This window comes from Glandiceps talaboti, chromosome 4 (genome assembly GCF_964340395.1).
Source record: "Glandiceps talaboti chromosome 4, keGlaTala1.1, whole genome shotgun sequence".
Classification (NCBI taxonomy): Eukaryota; Metazoa; Hemichordata; class Enteropneusta; family Spengelidae; genus Glandiceps; species Glandiceps talaboti.
The window spans coordinates 8,292,167-8,314,635 of NC_135552.1; the positions used below are offsets into that span (position 1 = coordinate 8,292,167).

General features: G+C 34.7%; 1 protein-coding gene across 1 annotated transcript; it reads left to right on the plus strand.

The window, feature by feature from the left end:
• The first annotated feature begins 2,946 nt into the window (after positions 1–2,946).
• Positions 2,947–12,419, plus strand: LOC144434106 (protein Abitram-like). The gene is made up of 5 exons (XM_078122562.1): positions 2,947–3,043; positions 3,579–3,630; positions 10,562–10,691; positions 11,252–11,398; positions 11,961–12,419. The coding sequence occupies exons 1-5, from the start codon at positions 2,947–2,949 to the stop codon at positions 12,102–12,104; spliced, it is 570 nt and encodes a 189-aa protein (XP_077978688.1). The 3' UTR covers positions 12,105–12,419.
• The last annotated feature ends 10,050 nt before the right edge of the window (positions 12,420–22,469 follow it).

The following is a 22,469-nucleotide window of genomic DNA, read 5'->3' on the forward strand; positions in this document are numbered from 1 at the left end:
TTTGATGAACTTCGTGTTTATTTTGTACACTGCTGTGCAATTCAACTGGCGTGCTCTATGACGCTGAACTAGATTACAAACTCCCACATTTTCAACGATCTTCTACGAGGGGAGCGTTAGATTTGCGCAATGTCGTGATTTATCGATGTCAATTGTCAAGCACCAAACACAATCACGATGGGTATCATCATGCCTCGAACGTGGATCGACGTGAGACGGACGACATAGGTATCCCATGGTGCTATTGTTGTGATCGTGCGCGTAATCGAAAGCAAACTTAAACCACTAAACACATATTAATATGGATAAATTGCGAATGGTCATACGTACGTACGTACGTACGTATGTATGTATGTATGTATGTATGTATGTATGTATGTATGTATGTATGTATGTATGCATGCATGTATGTATGTAGGGTGACCCTAAAACGAATGACAACCTGAATGACGGAAAACGAATGACAGCATTTCTAGGTGGTAAACAGTGGAATGACACCCTTTTCTACATTCAGTTAGTTGAATGACACCCTCTGCACTGTAAAACCAGTGGAATGACAGCCGCCACTCTATAAAATAAGTGGAATGACAGCATTTTCAATGCTTTAGAACTGGAATGACAGCATTTCTAGGTGGTAAACAGTGGAATGACACCCTTTTCTACATTCAGTTAGTTGAATGACACACTCTGCACTGTCGAACCACTGGAATGACAGCCGCCACTCTATAAAATAAGTGGAATGACAGCATTTTTAATGCTTTGGAACTGGAATGACAGAATTTCTAGGTGGTAAACAGTGGAATGACACCCTTTCTACAATCAGTTAGTTGAATGACACCCTCTGCACTGTAAAACCAATGGAATGACAGCCGCCACTCTGTAAAATAAGTGGAATGACAGCATTTTCAATGCTTTGGAACTGGAATGACAGCATTTCTAGGTGGTAAACAGTGGAATGACACCCTTTTCTACATTCAGTTAGTTGAATGACACCCTCTGCACTGTAAAACCACTGGAATGACAGCCGCCACTCTATAAAATAAGTGGAATGACAGCATTTTAATGCTTTGGAACTGGAATGACAGCATTTCTAGGTGGTAAACAGTGGAATGACACCCTTTTCTACATTCAGTTAGTTGAATGACACCCTCTGCACTGTAAAACCAGTGGAATGACAGCCGCCACTCTATAAAATAAGTGGAATGACAGCATTTTTAATGCTTTGGAACTGGAATGACAGCATTTCTAGGTGGTAAACAGTGGAATGACACCCTTTTCTACAATCAGTTAGTTGAATGACACACTCTGCACTGTAGAACCACTGGAATGACAGCCGCCACTCTATAAAATAAGTGGAATGACAGCATTTTCAATGCTTTAGAACTGGAATGACAACATTTCTAGGTGGTAAACAGTGGAATGACACCCTTTTCTACAATCAGTTAGTTGAATGACACCCTCTGCACTGTAAAACCAATGGAATGACAGCCGCCACTCTGTAAAATAAGTGGAATGACAGCATTTTCAATGCTTTGGAACTGGAATGACAGCATTTCTAGGTGGTAAACAGTGGAATGACACCCTTTTCTACAATCAGTTAGTTGAATGACAAACTCTGCACTGTAAAACCAGTGGAACTGAATGTAGAAAAGGGTGTCATTCCACTGTTTACCACCTAGAAATGCTGTCATTCGTTTTCCGTCATTCAGGTTGTCATTCGTTTTAGGGTCACCCATGTATGGGTGTATGTATGCATGCATGCATGCATGCATGCATGCATGCAAGTGCGCTTGTCCGCTCGATAACCATATGGAAATAAAAAGCAAACAAGACATAGTTCTGAGCCTGTATAGTAGGCCCTTTGTGTGAAGCGTCCCCCCCCCCCCTTCACTTTTTTTTATCAACAGGATCAGGGGCGCGTTCGATTTGCACAATTATGATCATGATTAATCAATCACAATCATGATTGTGCGTTTGATAAATACCAATCACAATCATGATTGGTAATCATATCATGCCCCAAACCATGATTGCCGTGATTACAAGATGGCAGACAACATAATCATAGGGGGTCGCACGCCCGTGGCTAGCTCAGTGACGGCAAGTTAGAAATGACGGAAAACATTATGTACGTAAATTGTGTTCGATCAGATTGGTAATTTGTTATCATTGTAATCATTTTGACGATGTAAAATCATTTAATTTATCGGAAATATACGAAACTTTTAAAAAATGTTTACATGTAAGTAATCATGATCGTGATTGAGCGTTTTGTTTACACGAGAAATGACGTCAGATTAATCATAATCATGTTTGGGCAAATCGAATGCGCCCCTGCATTCTACCAACAAAGAAACTATTTTTATTTCGTTAATCGTTTCTCTCCGCAGAAAATGTACTAATGATGCAGTAAAAGCGTCATGATTGAATGGTAATAACGTCAACAAAACAAGTGACGTTTAAACTTCAAGCATGACCAGAAGTTTCTGGGTTTTGATAACTTTAAGATAGAGCGCCCTCATCTATGCACAGGCAATTTGCATGTATTTGTTCACTGACTATTTTAGTATTTATCAAAATATCCATTTTATTGAACAAAGGATGGCAGTTACTTCATCCAATTCGCGGATGTTCCAGGCAACACACACATATTTTTGTTGCATCTTTTAGGTTACCAAATAAAAAATATTGTGTCCTAACGTGACAAGGATACGGATATGGCTGTTAACTCCCTAGGTTCTTAATTTAAAACCCGTAAATATTCGAATGGAGTCTGGACCATAATATATGTAATGTTGGTCATGTATGGAAAATTTAGAATGTATCAAAGATATTTAAAAGATGTGGTCTAAAATGGTTATGAAATTCAAAATTGTTTATACGTATTTTGACCTGTAAATTATTCTACTGTTGCATAAGGAGTCTTTTCGAAGTGAGGTGAACGTAATGGCGGCCAGTTCGACTTCAGAATCAACGGTATCCCCTAAATTTCACGATTACCCGTCGGTTGTAGATAGATATTTCAGAAAGGCGTATAAAATAGGTAAGATATTTTTAAGATAGCCTTTTGCCATCAAAAATTCGCCGTGAAATGCAAAAGATTGACAAAATGGGTGTACTATACTGTAGATGTAGGTGATTAATCGTCTGCTGTGTCAATGTGACTATGTCAGTATGTGTGTGTTTAGTTTACAAACTTTATTGACAGCGTGACACTACATTTTGCAGACCATATGTAACAATAATATTGGGTTGTACATTCTACCTCCGAGTCCAAGGACAGTGTAACAGTTTTAGTGCACTCTAGGCCCCACTGTTTTAATGCTCCACCCATACTTTCTTGCTAAAACTTTGCAGACGAACTATTACTAGTAATACTAGTCACTAGTCGGAACTCGATTCAGGCCCCTTTCATTCAAGTTTCATGCGAAATACTAGTGTATATATTATAGTTATGCATTTTATCAAAGGTCAGTAATTCAATATTTGTTGTTGTTGCTCATTTTAACACGATATTGTACAAAATAAAGAATTATTGATATTATTGAGTGATACATATATTGTTTTGTCATTTTTAGATGTCAATGGCAGAGAAAGTGAAAACTTGTGTATCTTGCAACATTCTAATAAGTGAGTACATGTACTACAGAAATCCAGGTATATTCTCAGCAGTAACTGTGGCAGGATTTGAGTCACCGCCTTGTTTACAGTTTAGCATTACACTTCTTTTAAGTTCTTTGTTCTGGTATTGTTTTTATGCATCCTTTTGAGTATCCCCGAATAGCAGTACATGACGATTTGGTTTGCATTAGACAGTCAAACCATGGTCGCAGGAACCAGCAAAAAAAAATTGGAAAATATATATTTCTGTTAAGTTTAAAACCAAGCAAAAGAATGTACTTTTGTATGAATTTTTTTTTTGAAATACATCATTACATGTATGATTTACACTCCTAGACATGCAAGTATAATGTCATTTATTAGGCGAGATTACAGTCGAAATAAGTGCACAATCAAACAGTCCTTGATTGGATCCCTCTGCTGAATGGCCCAGTCATTAAAGGTGTATGTTTGTACAAACCAGTCATGACCTAGTGTAACCCACCAGGTTTCTTAATCAAGTCTTCCATGTGTCTTTAGTACATGAGTAATTGAGTATGTAAACCAGCATTTTAAACCTTGACAGTGGAGTTCACTGCAGGGGCTATGTTCTATGTTTTAACCCTGGCTTCGTGACTTGGTTATTTCAGGGAAGTCCAAACTTTTAAGTTACTCATGTAAAATTTACTGTACACCACTCTCCTGAACATCATTCATACCAACATTTTCTAGCTGCCTTTATACTCATATTTCCCTTCCCCTCTTTTAAAGCTGGTAAGCTTATCATAGATGTTACATTGTTGTGAGAAGAGTTTACGTTCTTACCTCAAATTCAAAATTGTGAACAAATTATGTGTTATATCATGTATACTATCATGACGGAACACATGCAAGTGCCAGTGTGGGTACTAGAATATTTACACTTGTGCTGGCAGTGTGAGAGGACAACAACAGAGAACACTGCAAGCACTCAAGCAACTACCATCAGCATTCTATCGGACTGTTATATGAAATAATGTTTACAAAAGAATGGTATGTGAAACATTGTTTTCGTTATTGTACTACAGTGCAAACATGTGTATATACTGATACAGTAATCACCAGTGTGCCCTCTAAGCCAATTTGACCTGCCACTGACACACAATTTCTAGTGACACTAAAATTTGGTGTTCACCTATCTCTTACTAAGTGATGACTCACAAGAAATCCCAATTTTTCTCATTTTGACTCACAATGACAACATTTGGCTATCTTTAGAGGGAACACTGATAGTCACCGATATCGTACCTATCTTATATCATAATTATCAAATGAGCCTAGCATTGAACATTTTATGGAGTTGCTATTCCTTTTTATGGGGGTGTCAGTGGTGACTAATATTTGCATTTTGAACCAAACAGTACTTGCATTGTCAGCATTTGAGTGTTGTCTGTGAACATTTGGTCAATGTTTCAGTGGCAGTTTCATGATAAATGTTGTAATACAAATGTAGTTAAGGCTAGAATAGATAGAAATCTGATATCAGTTTACCTGATTGAGAAGAAACCATTTATCCCAAACTTGAAAAGAGGGGATGAGAGCCCTCACCAGTATGCCTGCCAAGCCAATTTCATCTACACCACTGGTGCACATCAATTTCTTGTCATGCACCAAAATGTTGTTTCCCATATCCCTTGTTGTACAATGTACTATGCGATAATTTGTATAATTTTGACCACAACAAATATTTTGTCCTTTAAAGGGCACACTGGCCCTTACCTACTGTATAATTTTAGATGAAGCTGGATGCAACCTTTTTTTCAAACATGTACAAAATGTAGGTGACAACATGTGTACATCTTTAGTAACATATTTCCAGAAAAAGTTTATCATGATTATTGGGAATATGCTACAAAATGTGTTCATAGAATTCAGTGGGTATTGTGGCTCATTTATAAATGTTGTAAGTGTGTGTGTGTGTGTGTGTGTGTGTGTGTGTGTGTGTGTGTGTGTGTGTGTGTGTGTGTGTGTGTGGTGAGCCATTACTATATGTAGCACATTAGTATTTAAATTGATATTTGCCAACTCTTGCATGACCCATATGAGAGTATTTTGTGTTCATCTCTAGCAGTAGTTGAGTTTAGTAATCATGTATTTGTATCTTTGATAATATCCATACAAAATGACAAGAATTTAAGCATCATTATTGAGGGCATTGGCAGATACAATACTGCAGCCATACCTCTTTTTTTAATTGATGGACAAAAATTGGTACATTGAGTGTCAGTACTGTCACTATATTGTAAAGTTTGACCAGAAATCTTATAAGGCCTAATAAAAAAACTTGTTTGGTTCTAGTTACCCGACCCCACCTAGTTTTTAACGCCGACCCTAAATTTTTTTTTGCATATTTGAGAAAAAAAAATAAAATCTTGAAAATCATGAAATCTCGCAAGAAATAGTTGATGCAGAAACTGATATCAACTTAAAAAGACAATATAAAACTGTTCTTCCAATCTGTAATGGCTATACAGCTGATGAGAAGAAACCAATAACACAGAGACCATATGGAAAATATCAAAAAAACATAACTACCTGAACTAGACACTCGCATATGGGAAAAAAAAAATTCAAAAAATAAACTAAAAAATCTAAGTACCCCCACCTATTCTAAAATTGAATATAATCGGAACCACACAATTTTTTTATGCCTAATTGTAAAGCATTTTCTTTATCGATATGATCGGCCTATTTTGTTTAGGTTGGTAAAAACTGTGATGAATGATTGAACCCATGATGTGTGAGTGTGAGTGTGATTGTTGTATATTGTACAAATTAAAATTCTTTATTTACCTACATTGTAGTGTCCATGTACATATTTTTTAATATAGTGTATATTTCTTCTCATTTTCAGTGGGGTTTTACTAACAAAAAAGTTCTAGTTGTCATGATCATATCATAATTGAAAGGTTACATGGATGTTTCGAAATTCCCAGTTCCATTGATCATTTGCCCCTGTTGATCATATGCCAGTAATTGGTTACGTCAATGTATTAACACTGATACCAATACTGAATCATAACATTTTATCTCATGCTTGAGCCTTGAGGTTCAAAATAGAACAAGAATGTTGACTTATTCTGAATAGCACATATAGTACTACTTGTAAGTGTAGCATGTGAAAATCATGGTGCCACCCAAGAAATTGAATTGTTATTTCTATGGCATGCCAAGGTGGTAAAATTCCATTTCAGGTAACAAGAACTGTAGATACTGTTGAAGATAACAATGTGTTGATAATGAAGCATGCAACATGGTCCTCGGCGTAAATTAAATTATTGTAAATCTAGATGATATTTTCACTACTAGAAAATTTTGCGATTTTACAATCTTCAGCTGGTTCACAAAGACTATTTTTAACTACTTATTACCAGACTGGTACATTGTGTTCATGTACAAGAAGGCCTTTTGTTACCACTTATGTTTGCATGTTTGTTTTTTCAGCAAAATAAGGGAAAATAAGTCTTGAGTGAAAATTTCCAGGTTTACAGTATAACATGGACATTTCAGTGCCTAAGATTACTCAGACAGATATTCAGTATCTGTCAGAAGAGAACAGTTTATATTAACTAAATGAGAAATCTATTCTGTTATATCAGTATTGATACTTCAAGTTCAATATAACCCTGAAAAACTGGAGTTAGCTGGTTTTGACAGTGCCATAGAATTCCCATACATTTTGTACATTCACATGTTCTGCTGTCTTTCACAACTCTCTCAAAATTCATAACAAAGCTGTTCTGAGAAAACAGCGCCACCACTTGAAGTACTAAGGCCAATTTACAAAGTACACCATTAGTAACTTGTACTGAAAGTTCAGTTCTTGAAACCTGTCATCTTCTACCTTTGTCAAAGTTTGTGCTTGTTCTTGTTCTTGCAATCACGGGTATAAAAAAACATGATTCAATATCTAACAACTACTGGTATAACTATAAGTATTATTACTATTACTCTGATCCAAGGATGTGTATACTTTAATATAGAATTTCCAATATCACCCCATGCACTGCTGTCAATTCTGGCCATGATTATGTGGCATAACATGTACATGAACATACATACACATCGTCTCATCAGTTTTATTAAACATGTAATTGATTATTTACTTACGTAGCTTTATTTTGGAATATTATTGAATAGTTTTAATGTGAACTTCTGAAAATATATAACTTCTGTTATATGCATCATTTTGACATGAAATATTAATCTTAATATTTTTGCAGACCAAGGTTGTATGGCAAAAGGGACCGATTTTAGGAGGGTCCATAAGCTGTACTGCCAGCGTCTGTAAAACCCACATATCAGGCTGTAAAGGTTTTATCGTACTCTATGTACATGTAGTAGCATGGACACATAATTTAGATTACACAGCTACATAAAATGATAGTGAAACATTATTTTATGTTCAAAGCATAAAGATATTTAAAAAAATCAAAACCAACTAAGTTAGCAAATGGATATTGATGAGTGTGCCACTTTATACCATTTTGGGCTAAGTGTGCAGGACATGGTATAGAAAAGTATTGCATGGGTTTGATGCACACTCTCCATTGTATTACATAGGAAGAGATACTGGGTATATGGTAATTGTGTATATCGTACATTTGCCATCCAAAACAATAGAATTAGTAGCTAGTTGTAGTCATCTGTAATAATGGCATCAATCTTCGCCAGATACCATAACAATAGGCCATGCAGACTAAAGACAGCTATATTTAGAAAGTATTATTTAAAGCAATTATGTAGTAGTAACAACATACACAAGGGACAGGTTTATACAACAGTCCTACATACAGTGCACATCAGTGATCTAGATTTAGCCTGGTCTCTCTTCCATAACAAACTCCAGCATTTCTGTCATAAATATATTATCATTATCATATTATTGTGAAGGTTTTAAGTCTGTTGACTGTACACTTGGACTTCAGTGTGAGCTAATACACGAATAATACATATCATTATTATTTTTCATTATCATATCCAGTGTTTAATGACAATTTAAGAGAATACATTGTAGAATTAGAAAATATTTGTGTGCATGCAAACCATTTTCCCAAAAGCATAAAATCGCTCTGACCATTTTAACTTACTTTTACTCTCAAAATATGATGTAATCGTAAAATTGATTCATTGAAACCTGGATGTAGGTTTTTTAGTAAAAATGCAAAAAAAAAGGAAGAAAAACATATCACTTTTTTCCTGATTTGTTTAAATGTTGAAAAGTGTTTACTAATAAACACATTTCTTGCTTGCATGTGTACTGGTAATTTAAATTTGACGCATTCTAGTTCAGTGGGGGCATGCACTTCTATAAAAAGACTTGATTGACAGCCAAGCTTGTCAATTTAGATGGATCAGTCAGATAGAAATGGTAATCCATGGTGATACGCTTAGAAGTAATTATCAAGGAGTTGCACTTTGGAGATGATGTTTGCATGTCTTTTCAATAGATGCACAAATAGTTAAAATACTGTTTTCCATGCTGCTTGTGACAAAATGATACTCTGCTTATTGAGACCAAGATTTTCTCACACTTTCAATAGGAGTAATGGTCTATAGAGGGGTTCTGTCAATCTAGCAACTGTGCTTGGCACAAAAGATGCATTTGTTGCACTTCAACAGCCACTTTCAATGAAACTTGTCATTCTAGTTTTGTCATAATTAGATCACCACTGTGTACTTGAATAGTGAGATGTCTGTGTTTAGGTAGAATAGTAAAGGTGAGGGAGGTGGAGCAAGAGATTAGGATAGAAATGATGTCACCATCCTAGTATTTACAAACTATTGGTGCGATCCCACATAAAAGATCCAATCTCTTCTTCTTAAAAGCCAAACAGTGTTTGGTTGTTTATTCTTCAAATGAAAACGTGGGCTCCCCTGATGACATATTAAAGCATGTAGGCCTAAAAAAAGAAATTGTTTGGTTCCGGTTACCCTACCCCACCTAGTTTTTAACTGCCCACCCTAAACTTTTTTTTACATATTAGAGAAAAAAGTAATAAAATTGTGAAAATTGTCTCGCGAGAAATAGTGGATGTTGAAACTGACATCAAAAGACAATATAAAACTTATTCTTCCAATCTGTAATGGCTGTACATCTGATGGAAAGAAACCATATGGACAACAATTTGGAAACATAACTATATTTTTTAGCACTGTTTTCTGTTGGTGGAAATAAAGGTAAAGCTTGGAGAGAACATTTATATTGATCAAGCAAGAATATTACTCAAGTTTTAGAATATTGAATTAATACTTAAAATTGAAAAGTCGGGCCAAAGACTTAATAAGTTTTTCAACCATAACTGGCCTGAACGTACTTTGATTTGTCACTGAATTCTGTACTGTCGAGTTTCCTTACTAGATTGTAACTGAAGTTAAGAGTAACATTTCAATGATATTTTTGCCTTATCTGGGTGAAGGCAAAAATATCATTCAAGTGTTACTCTAAGTTCCAGTTACTATAAGGGTTTTGTGTAAACTGTCACACAAATAATTCATTGAAATTCTATTATTGCTGAATTGAGTGATGAATAAACTGAAAGCTGAGTTCACAGAGATACACATCCATGCATAGAGGGATGTACATGTATTTATAGTATGAAGTTGACCCGTCTGTACTAGGTATAATGCTAATGCCATAGGAAGACTGAATGATTAGTATATAAACATAGTCTTCAATGGGTATACAGAGCATTATACGGACACACATATATAGAAGCGCAATCATTAACAATCTTATTTTTGCTCAAAAGATTACAAATCCCATTAATACTAATAGAGGGGAGAAATCTGTCCAAACATGTGTACAGAGTTCCATAATTGGTGGGGAGTGCAAGTAAAATAAACTGGTAGATTTTACCTACTTACTGCTGTAAATAAAAATACTGATTTATCAGACAGATTTTTTTTTTCTCATCTGCAGGATTATCATCGTTACACTTGCTGGAAGTCATCCAATTATCAGAAACCAGAAGACTATTAAAAATGTAAATTACCAAGTTACAAAAAATCTCAATAGACTCGATAATAAAGTTTCAGGAAAAGGAAAAAAGGTAATATCACCCTCAAATATATTAAAAATAGTTCCACCATATATAGGTGAAAGTTATATTGCATGTGTATGTATTTTAGTTTTATTATACAGTTTTTGTATTAATTTGACAACCATCTACTCGATTACTGATCCATAACTGTGTCATTAACTTTCCATTCTAGGAAAAGGAGGTTTAACATTTTGTAGTATGCATTTCATAGTTTGTCTAATCTTTACCTGATCTTCTCAAAAATAGATCAAATGTGTAATTGGAGAAGCTGTGACAATCTTATTTGCAAGTCTGAGACAGCTCTATGATTTGATCAAAATTGATGAGAGAGAGAGAGAGAGAGAGAGAGAGAGAGAGAGAGAGAGGGGGGGGGGGGGGGGTTAACAACAGCTGTTGAATAGATGTAGTTTGCTCTCTCTCTTTCTCTCTCTCTCTCTCTCTCTCTCTCTCTCTCTTTCAAATGTGTGTGTGTGTGTCGCACACACAATATGGATAACATAACATACATGTATGTACTTGTTAGGAGTATCATTTGTAATAAACTATGATGACATTTAATTTCTATGTAGGGTGGTCAGTGGGTGAATGAAACTGCTCCATTGTGTGTAATAACCTGTAACGACAACACTCAGTATACCATTTACAGTTCTGTCAATGGAAAGCTTGTGGAAGTGAATGAAAATCTTATTTCACGACCACAACTTCTTATTGAAAAGGTGAGAATAATTTATAAGTAAAGTATAATCATACAGTGTACATGTATTTACAATAATGGAAAATAAAAGTCAGGATTAAGATGTTTGATTTTATTTATTGTACTGCTTTCTATGACTATCTGAATTCACAAGATAGATATTGTGAAGCCTTATGTATATCATATGTTTTGCTGCAATGTTAGTACATGTAGACTGACTTTGGTATACACGTACATGCATAAACACCACTAATGCATAACCAATGGATGAGAAGGCTTGGTTCAAAGGACAACTTGCCAGATGTAGTGTTATACAATGTATAACGTCATAAGATTTTTAAGTCTCTCGAAGGACTTCCTGGATTTAGTTTCAATTCATTTTAATTTCAATTTTTCAATTCTATCCAAAATTAACAAATCTGCTTCCTAAATTGTCATAACAAGTTACATCTACCTGACTTAGATTAAGGAAACCAGTTTTATGAAATAATAATAATAATATTATTATAATATATGAGTTCGATTTTACAAAGGTGCAGACTGTACTGAAATATACCACATCTGCTTTGTTCTTCCTTGTGCAGCCAGAGACAGATGGATTCATAGCTATTGTACTGCCTAAGTTTGGTAATAGTGACTCACAGATGGACAAACTTTTACCTGAGGAGAAATACAATGAAGTTCTTTGTCAAAGAAACCAATCAAATGTGGATGCAGACAAAAGATGATGTTCAAGGCATTTTCACCTTTCTGAAGTTTGTACAGATTAGTATATATTTGTGATAAGGTAATTAATGGGCTTGTTTCTAGGCTGAATGATCATGTATTACTGTAACAGCTTTTGTCTCATATGAGATTGCATTTCTTAAATTTGTCTGGAATATATGTTTTAGTGATCGAGAAAAGAAACCTTAATGTATTTCCTACATTTGCCTGGCATATATAGTTTCATGATTGACTTGAAATTGTAAAATCTCAGTAACATAAGGGAGCCATCTGGTAAATACTGATTTAAAATAGTTCTCATTTATCGTACCAAAATTATGGGAGAAAACTCCAGTAAAAGTACCGGGAAATGTGGGGATTACCAGAAGATTTTATCTACTTTATGCTGTAAACAAAAACTTGAAAAGTTTTTGAAGATGGACTTATCAATGCTGTATCATGAGATTAGGCCATTGAGATTAAGCTATTAACAGTGACACTAAATCTTGTAGGCTGGCTATAGGAAATGCTGTGTACAAAATTTGATGAGAGAGCAACTGACAAACATTTTTGTATGGTTGACTTTTAATACAGAGTAGCTCATATAAATCTGTTTTTATTAATTTCAATTTGCATTTCCTACTGGTGTCAAATTTCTTTAGTATTTGTTAGATCTATATCATCATTAAGTTAGATTTTATGATTTGTAATTTGTGTATGTGGAGATACAATGTACATGAATTATATCAATATTTGATAATAGTGTCATAATCATTGAATGGCTTAGAATCTGCTGCTGTTTCTTTCTGAATGGCTAAAATCATTGAGCAATATTTGAACCATAGTTGTGCTGCAGTTGGGTGGCTGGAACGGCAGAGGTTACATTGTGAATGCTTTAAATCCTGTGTGCTTTAATACAAAGGCCGCAATGGATTTTATGCTCTTGTGGAGTTGAGTGAGTGAATATATAGGGCCATTGTGCAGATATAAGTCTGTGTCTGGAGTAATAATTGTACAAATTTGATCACAACATCCATTGTAGAAAGTACTATATAAATGTTATTTTATATAATGTAAACTTAAAAGCATAGATCAACATTATTATTGGGCCATAACAAAATCTTGTCAAATATGTGCAGGTTAGATACAGTGCAGAAAACAGGAGATTGACATCAAGGTGTCTTCCCTCAGGCAGCTGAGTTAGCAGTAAGATAAAGGTAGATTTCTAATGGACTTGACCTCATACAATATAGTATCAGGTGAGTTGAGACCATTATATCTACAACCACCCACTTAACTATATTATTTATTTATTTATTTTACTACTCAATATTTTGGTTACAGTGTATACAGATTTTTTGGTCTTGTCAACCATTGTTTCTTTTATGTTTACTATGAGTCATGATGGATGGATGGTTAGAGTGGCCTGCTTTGCATCTGCAGGTTACATTTACATACCGGTCACTGCCATTTGTTTCTGATTGGCTAGAGTCCTTGGGCAAGATTTGAACCACGATTGTGCCTCAGTCAACCCAGCTGTATTATTTCTGGACCTGGTAGGATAGAGGTTGCAATGTGAATGCTTTAATCATATATGCTTACAGAGGCTGCAATGGATTGTATGCTTCCCAGGGAGTTGAGGAAGTAAAGGGCTGTTGTATTGCTATAGATTCGTGCCAGGCATAATAATTGTAAAGCACTTTGAGCACAGAGTGGGAAAGCGCTATATAAAAAAAAAACATTATTAACATTATTATGTACATCAGAACATGTGCCCTGAGATATTGATGGTTTATATTTGTGGTAAACAAAGTTCCCAGTACTCTAGTTTATTTCACATCCAATAGAATCTACTAGTGGTATGATACTTTGAAACACTTATGCTGCAAGTTTACCAGGCTTGTGAAAGGACATTATCACTGATGAGCACTGTTTTCCAATACTTGTACCACTCTTTATGCTAAATTTGTGTCTATTAACAAAACAGACTTGCAAACCTGTTTTCTTACAATTGCTTCATATTATGAAATGTTAAAGATAGGGGCAGATTGAGAGATCTTTCATCTGACATTTCATGAGTGGTATAGGACATAAAGAGTATTTTGTACCCGCTTCACTTATTGGTCACCCACATTGACATAAATATTATAGTATTTTATTTGCCATAAACTCAAAATCATATCAACATAACAAGAGAGAAAGTAAAAAAAATGACAGTGGAATAAATATTATACATAAACTGATGGATGAATACAGAGTTCATGGCTGGACCACAAAAATAGTTTGGAACAAACTAGTCGAGTTTGTGGTCCAAATACTAATCTTGTCATGGGCTACCATAATTTCCAGTTGGTAGACCTCTTTCTGGCTACTGCTGATTGTGCATTGACTTTAATAAAAGACAACAGATGTAGGGACATGCAAGTGTTTTAATAACACAAATTTCAGTGGAATTCCTCTGTAATATGGACTACTGGTCACCATCCTTATTCCTTAGGCTACCAATTTCGGAAATTGGTAGCTCACTGGGACTCTCCGCAAAGAAAAAAGTTATTTCAAACATTGTCACTGCAAAGATCTTGGGCATGTCATCAAATATATCACTGTGATAATTCACAAAGACTGTCTCAAAACATTTACAGACATGGATCGAGTGTAATTGATGGTAGTATATGTGCAGTTTCATTGTAAGTGTAAAGACATTAAAGCAATAATGATTTCATCACAAATAAACCCTTGTAGGAAATCCCTAAAATGGCCGAACAAGTGATATTGGGCTGTGGTACATTATTTCAAAGTTTAGTAAGTTACCAGTGCTATAATTTTATCACCCAAAATCATACTTCAGTTTAACTTTTAAATCAATAATCAATACATGTGTACTGTAAAAATGCAGACTTTTCCTTTAACAAGAATGTAGGTGCTTTGGCTTTTACATGTGTGTGAAATAGTCTAGTACTAAGTATCAAATGTCAATGACATTATTTGAAGAGTGGGGTGAGATGAAAAGTTTCATACATCAATCACAATTAGATCAATGATGTATATGGTTTTTAGACTTATATAGGTCACTCTGGATTGAAAAAGCGCTACCAGCGTATTTTTTAATAATTTATGACTTTCTATACATAGATTACTCTGCTGTTTATGTGTTCTGTTTATACTTTGTGCACTATATCATTAAAACTTTACAACTGTGTATAACTTTTGTTCATGGTGTTAATTTGTGCTGTAACATACCCACATGTCATCCTGACATATGATCCAAGTGATATACAATCATTATATATTCACTATAAATAGCACTGTTGTAGTATTAAATCATGGTTTGTAGAGGACATTATAGGGACGGGATGGAGTTGGGTGTGGAAGGGTTACTCCCTTCAGTATTTATCAAGAACTGGGGTTCAGATTTTACAGCCATTGAGTGCAAAAAGAAAGAGTTGTCAATTTTAGTGAGACATTCTAAATATGTAATTATATTATACCAGTATATTGATGGCGCAAATTGTGAGATCTGATTGGTCTAGACATCGAACTAGTGCGTCTAAAATGAGCGATAATGCACAGTTGGCACACATCCAAATTTTGATGTTAAGTGTTCGTTTATGAACGTTGTAGTCCGTGCAGGGATGGGGGCGCAAATGAAACCAGAAAATGTTGCGTCTTATCTTGTTCCGATATTTTCAATATACTGGTATAATATAATAGCGATAAACCACCCCTGGGAATGGTATACCACTCGGTTTTGACCAGTGAACTCAATATTTGCATTCGCTATCGCTCGTGCATATATTTCGTTCACTGGTCAAAACCTCTTGGTATACCATCCCCAGGGGGTGGTTTATTGCTTAAATTTACAGTTCATGGTGTCAATCATATTGTTTCAGATTGAAGGTGAACTGTTTTATTGCATGACATTTAGTATGCTTGCTTAGTCATACATGCATCTAACAAATTTCAAAACCCTCACTCGAATATCAATACATGCTAGAAATGAAATTTGTGTTTTACCATAAAATACATGGAACAAGAAGATTATTTGTGCAATCTGAATTGTACAATCAGAATATACATGTATCAATGGTAGATTCAATTTTTTAGCAAGCTGTAACAGTTTTTTGGCAGAAAAATATACCATGGTGAAAGTAAACATTGGCAAAATGAATGCAAGCTATATCCTCATTGATACATTGCTGAATGTTATCGAATTCTCACTGACTAGGAAGTCAGTCATTGATTTGTTAATTATTCACATCATCAAAACTCCCATACAATACTTAAATGTGGATCAGTGTTGCAAGTGTACATTATTGTTCACACATAAGTATGTTTGTTAGGTGGAAGAGCCAGTAATTGCTTAACTACTCTCAGTAAGACATTTTTATCAAGTAATAGAAAATTGTAGCTGATGACTTAGTTGATACCTTGGGGTCAATGGTGGTTGACTTCTAACAATTCCCTATGATTTCAATTGTTTCACATTTTTCTTGAATCATAAAATCAAGATCTTTATTAGCTCTGCTGTCAGCGAAAGCTGCACGGAACTTAAGGGTTTAGGTTGATTCTCAGTCGTCCATCCATCAACTTTTCCACTTTCATCTCTACTCTAAAAATGCATTGGTTAATTGACCTGAAATTTGGTGTGTTGATGTCATTTGATAAGCAGATGTACGTTTGTTCAAGTCAAGTTGATTGGGCCATTTTTAAATGCAAAATAGGTCTAAAAAAATAAAAATTTTGGTAAAAATGCTTCAAAAAATGTCTCCAAAAGTACTGGGCCAATTGAGCTGAAATTTGTTGTGTAGGTGTCTTGGGATGAACAGATATATGTCAGTTCAAGACAAGTTAATTGGGTCATTAATATGCAAAATTATGGATAAAAATATAATTTTTTATAAATGGTGACTTCTACACATGTTAAAAAAACAAACAAAAAACAACAAAAAAAACAAAAGAACAAAAAAAAACATTGGAGCTATTCTGACCAATAGGTCGCTTGTTATTAGTAATATTGTAATTATCTGAAAGTAAGCGTATTGTATGTAACCAAATCTCGTCTGTCAATAGTATTTTTGCTATTTTTTCAGGGTATTATAAGAATTTGAGTCAACCCAATACAATTGCAAGTCATGTAAAACAAGTCAAAGAAGAAAAGTATCATGGCATAGTTTTATTGTGCCTTAACTCATTTAAGCAGTCTTTAATAAATTTCAAAAGAGGTTGGTTATTCTGAAAAGTCAACACATTTCATGAAGAATTTCAGTGAATAGAAGACATAGAGTAAGAAAGTTTAAAGAGAAGTAAAAGGAAAGAACAATCAATTGTAGTAAAAAGAAAAGTGAAGATAAATGTACAAGATGCACAACCTTGGTACAGAAAGTACACAGTACGTCCAGGTTGTCAGATTAATTACTTCATCTTTTTGTGATATGTTGTAATTATACATCTTTCTTACTTCAAACTCTAACAAAGCTACAAAGCTAGTGATTGTGTACTTGTTATCCATTTCAAAATACAAATGCAGCTGTGTGGGTCATTTACATGTCAACATGGCTGCTTAGTTGAAATAGTTCCATATTAAACACAGCCACTTACAGAAATCTGTTCTTATTTAGAACACATAAGATGCCCACAACAAAGTTTATTTTCAAATGTATAAAGATAAATTCTGTGTGACCATCTTTCCAAGTTGCTTGTAATCTAATTAAATGATTCTATACGTAGATTTAAGGACCATATATCAATTATCATGAAGAATGGCCAAGAAGTGATTTGAGCCTTGGGTAGCATTGCACTCTGACAGGAAAGCATTACAAAGCATAGGAAAAGATTGATTTCCATCATGCTGACATCTGTAACACAGATCAGGCCAAGTCAGGGTGACTTCACACATGTTGTGCTGAACTTCCAATAGTACTTTAAGCATATTCTGCTGCTTTCCCATGATCCATTGTAATTAGGAAGCAAATACAAGTAATGTACTCATAGTTAGAATGGTTTGATTCTAGTATATATATAACAAATTCATATAATTTTTTTTAACAAGACAAATCAGCTGTGGTTACAGCATTTAATGTTAAGCTAATACCAGTCAGTTCATGATAATATAGTATAGTATGTATGTATGTATGTATGTATGTATGTATGTATGTATGTATGTACATGTGTGTATGTATGTATGTATGTATGTATGTATGTACGTATGTATGTATGTATGTGATTGTATGTATGTATGTGTGTGTGTGTGTGTGTGTGTGTGTGTGTGTGTGTGTGTGTATGTGTGTATGTAAGTATGTACATAATTGTATGTATATTCGTGATAGTATATAAAGTTAGGGAATAATTTTCATATATCATTCACTGTTTCCATTTTTAACGAAATCCTGAACAAATATAGCGAAGTCACAGATTTTAGCCAGTAGACATTTGGGACACTTGCTATGGCAGGCCAGGAAAGTGTTTTGTTGATAGGAATTCAGGAAAGTACACCCCACTGTAGACCAAAACTATTGAGAATACAGTGTAGTGTACTTCATTTTAGACTCTCACCTGAAATATGCTCCTAATTTAGACCAACAGCTTTAAAAAACATACCCCAAAGGTGATATGTCATGTATAGTTGAATATGATAAGTGGACTACATCCCTCATTGGAAAGAATGGAAGATCAAATCCCATTTAAACTTTATTTGACATGTGTATCTGTAACTCTTACCGTCATGAGATTTGTGTAAATACAGATGGATTCTCACTGCAGTGTCAGACCACATGTCTTGGAGTTTATGTATTTGTTGAAAACTCTTGGCTTGCATCACATAAACAAAACAATTGATTTATATTTAGAAACAATGCAGTTATATTAGGAAGGTCTAAAAGTGAGGCAAGCCTTGCAGTAAATCTTAATAAGCCACCTGAGTAAATAGGACTTGTAAACATCCATGTCAGGGTAAGACCTAGTGCAATGAGATATATTGTACGTTCATTGTACATGTTGTGAAAGACATTTGGACGCACCTTTTAGATAAGCATAACCTCACATTTCTGTAAGTGCATTCTCATGTGACAGAGAATTGAAGAGTTATCTATCTTTCGAAACATTTGGTATATTGTAGTTCTGTAGTAACAGATAAGATAGTATTATAAAGGTGAGATATCCCACTAAGAATGGGTTATTTCAGCAGTAATACAAGCCTGTCACGTGAGTGTGTGCAAGCATTTGTGGCACTTGTACTTTACAAGTTTATGAGCTGTTTACTGAAGTGAAAATACATACAAAAAACTTTGATTAAACCAGTCTCGTGTAATGTTAATGTCAGTGCATTTTTTCTTGTTACATTACAATTTGTGTCTGGTGTTGTCAGAACTGTTGATTGCTTAGGAGGGAGTTCCTGTACATTTATTGATACATATGATAAATTACATCATCAAACTATGTTTATAAGTTATATCCTAATACCAGGTTTACATTGAGTTAATTGCAAGCGATGGCCAAGTAGACATCAATAAGTAGAATACTGTGGGTACATTTTAATTTGCAGAAAAAGTACCAAAATCACCAAAACATATAAACCCAGCTTGTGCCACTTTAATACAAACACTTATGATGCAATCATTCTATCATGGAAGCAATGAATGGAGCATATTTGTAAAGCAATCTTGAATCTACTGATGTTTACCATAATATGTATTAAGTTTTTGCTCATCTAATGGCCATGTTTTTGTTTGATGTTTTGTATGTTTTGGAAAGCTTAGTTGTGAATATCATTTGTTAAAACTGACTGATGAGTACAGTTATCTTTAAAAAGATAAAATACAGGTGTTTACATGGACCATGTTGACTCTTAGATGGTAGTTGGTATGCTAGATGTTGTTGTTATTGCTTGTATATCTGTGGTGTTTAGCAGATTGCACTATATTTTAACAATTACTAGCTTTATAAACGTGCTAGCAAATTTCATTTGATGTGAAAGTTACTTTGAGCAAGTGAATAATAGAATAAATTTTGAAAAGCCACCTGAGCACACAGATTTGACAGAGAGAAAAGGATGCATCGTTCAACTTTCTGACATTTCAGTCATTACGGACATTATTTGCAATCTTCATTTAATCCTATTACTCTGTAAAACAAACAAACTACACTGTAGCTGTCAATCATGAACAGAAAGAAGCAGCACAAATGTCATTCTCAGTTACTTTATTTGTTCCACTTCTAATTCAATCACAGAGACCCAGAGGGAGGTTAGCTATTTCAAAGTCAGACCTTTTTGACACAGGTTGTTCACTCAAAAGAACACAGATGTAATAACTTGTCTGTGTCTGTGTGTATGTCTGTGTGTGTGTGTGTGTGTGTGTGTGTGTGTGTGCTTGTGTGTGCTTGTGTGTGTGTGTGTGTGTGTGCTTGCTTGTGTGCATTCGTGTGTGCATGTCTTTTTGTGTTGATAGGAAGCTGTATGGTCACTGCATGTGCCAGTCGACCTGTTTTATGTATTGGCATACACTAACTGTTTGATAGATACTACACTATATTAACACATCAGTTTTTAAATTTCTGGTAATAGTCAAAACTAGTAGCACAGGTAAACCAACAAGGCAAAGAGCATTGCAAACATTTAAATATATTCCAGTATCATGAGTATATAAGTCTATTGATCTAGTGGATTTTATATCTGAGATATTATCACCAAACAAGTGTAGATAACAGTTAACTTTATTGAGGTTGTGATTTGATAATTTTGAAAACCCTATCATGCTTTTGTTAAAATAATATTGAATGTTAAAATTTGTTGTTGGGGCAATTGAGTTATGGCAATAATTGTTTCCCTTTAGAATTGGTAATTCATAAGATTACTTTCTCCAGTTCAGAGATCAAAAGTCAGATACTCAGCAGAATCCCATGACACACAAGTGCAATACTCAGGGTATTTGTTTGAGAGTTTGCCGCCAGTTTTTTCTGTGGCCAAACTTTCACAAGCATAGCCAGTGGAAGTGCAGCAGAAAATAATTGTAAGAACTAGTGCAAATACCCCTGAGTACCCACACTGGCACTCACACGGTATGTAGTTCGGTTATTATTACATAATTATGTTTATCCGAAATGGCAAATGTCCATAAAAATGACACTGTGTACACTGGGCAATCACATGCTTTCATGTATAATAAATGCTTGTGCCATCATTTGCATGTCATTTCCAGAAATGATTCAGGTATGCAAATAATGTTTTCGATATTACACTGCAGTGTAAATACTAGTATGCATGTGCACCGTTGCAAGTAATTTCTAGTACATTTGTATAATATATGATTCGGATATAAAGTTAAAGGGAATACCACTACAGGAAATTGAAACTTAATCATCTGCAGAATCATTTCATGATTTTGTATCACTTCCATTACATAGGATTATGAAGAAGCAAATAGTTGAAATTTGTTTATTATTGTCCAATGCGGTGGAGGTCAATGATATTGATACATCATCAGAGTTGGAAGACATACATATCTAATAGCAGAACATGAATATTTAGATATTATTCCCCAATATTTTTCTTCGTTCAACTGAGGACAATACGAGTGACATAAAGGGGCTTTGTCAGGGTGCCTTTTTGACTAATGAGTCTGTCAGCGGTAATAAGAACATGCAAGTTTTAGGCTCGAAGACATCCTTAGTAGGAAATTGACAAGATAAAATTTGGAATTGATTTGTGAAGACTTTCCTCAGCAGTAACCCAGATGAAGTGCAACTTTCATTAGGCAGTTACTGAATTTTGTCTCAGCTGAACTGCTGCTCCCTATTCAGTGATGCTTTGACAAAGTAGTTAAAAGATGTCAGTCTTCTCCAGCAGTGTGTCCTCTAATGATAACCAAACTTTGTTGTTGTGAGTCAAAATGATAAAAACTGGGATTTCTTGTGAAGTCACTACATAGTAAGAGATAGGGGAACACCAAATTTTGGTGTGTCACTAAAAATTGTGTGTGTCACTGGAGTATCAAATTGGCTTAGAGGGCACACTGCTCTCAACCAATATAGACAGAGTAGTCTCTGTTTTCAAGAAAAGGGACAAAACTAAAATTGTGTCATCTAAAGTGTGCACAGTAATTGGGGTAAAGAATAAAAGTTTTTTCAACAATGAATGACATTTTTTTTTCATTTCATATTTATAGAGAGAATTGCTGTTCTTATAATTGCAATGATAGTCCTTTGAACCACACCACACGTACCTGAGTAGGGTGCTCGGTTGCTTTATATGTCTGTGTCTGCAACACCATAGGGCGAAAATCATTTAAGAGTAAAGTTGCTGTTTGTCAGCATAATTTGGGGACTGTGTGTGATTATTACCTTGGTGCTCCAGAAATTACCACTAGCTCATAAATATCCATCTGTATCATTTG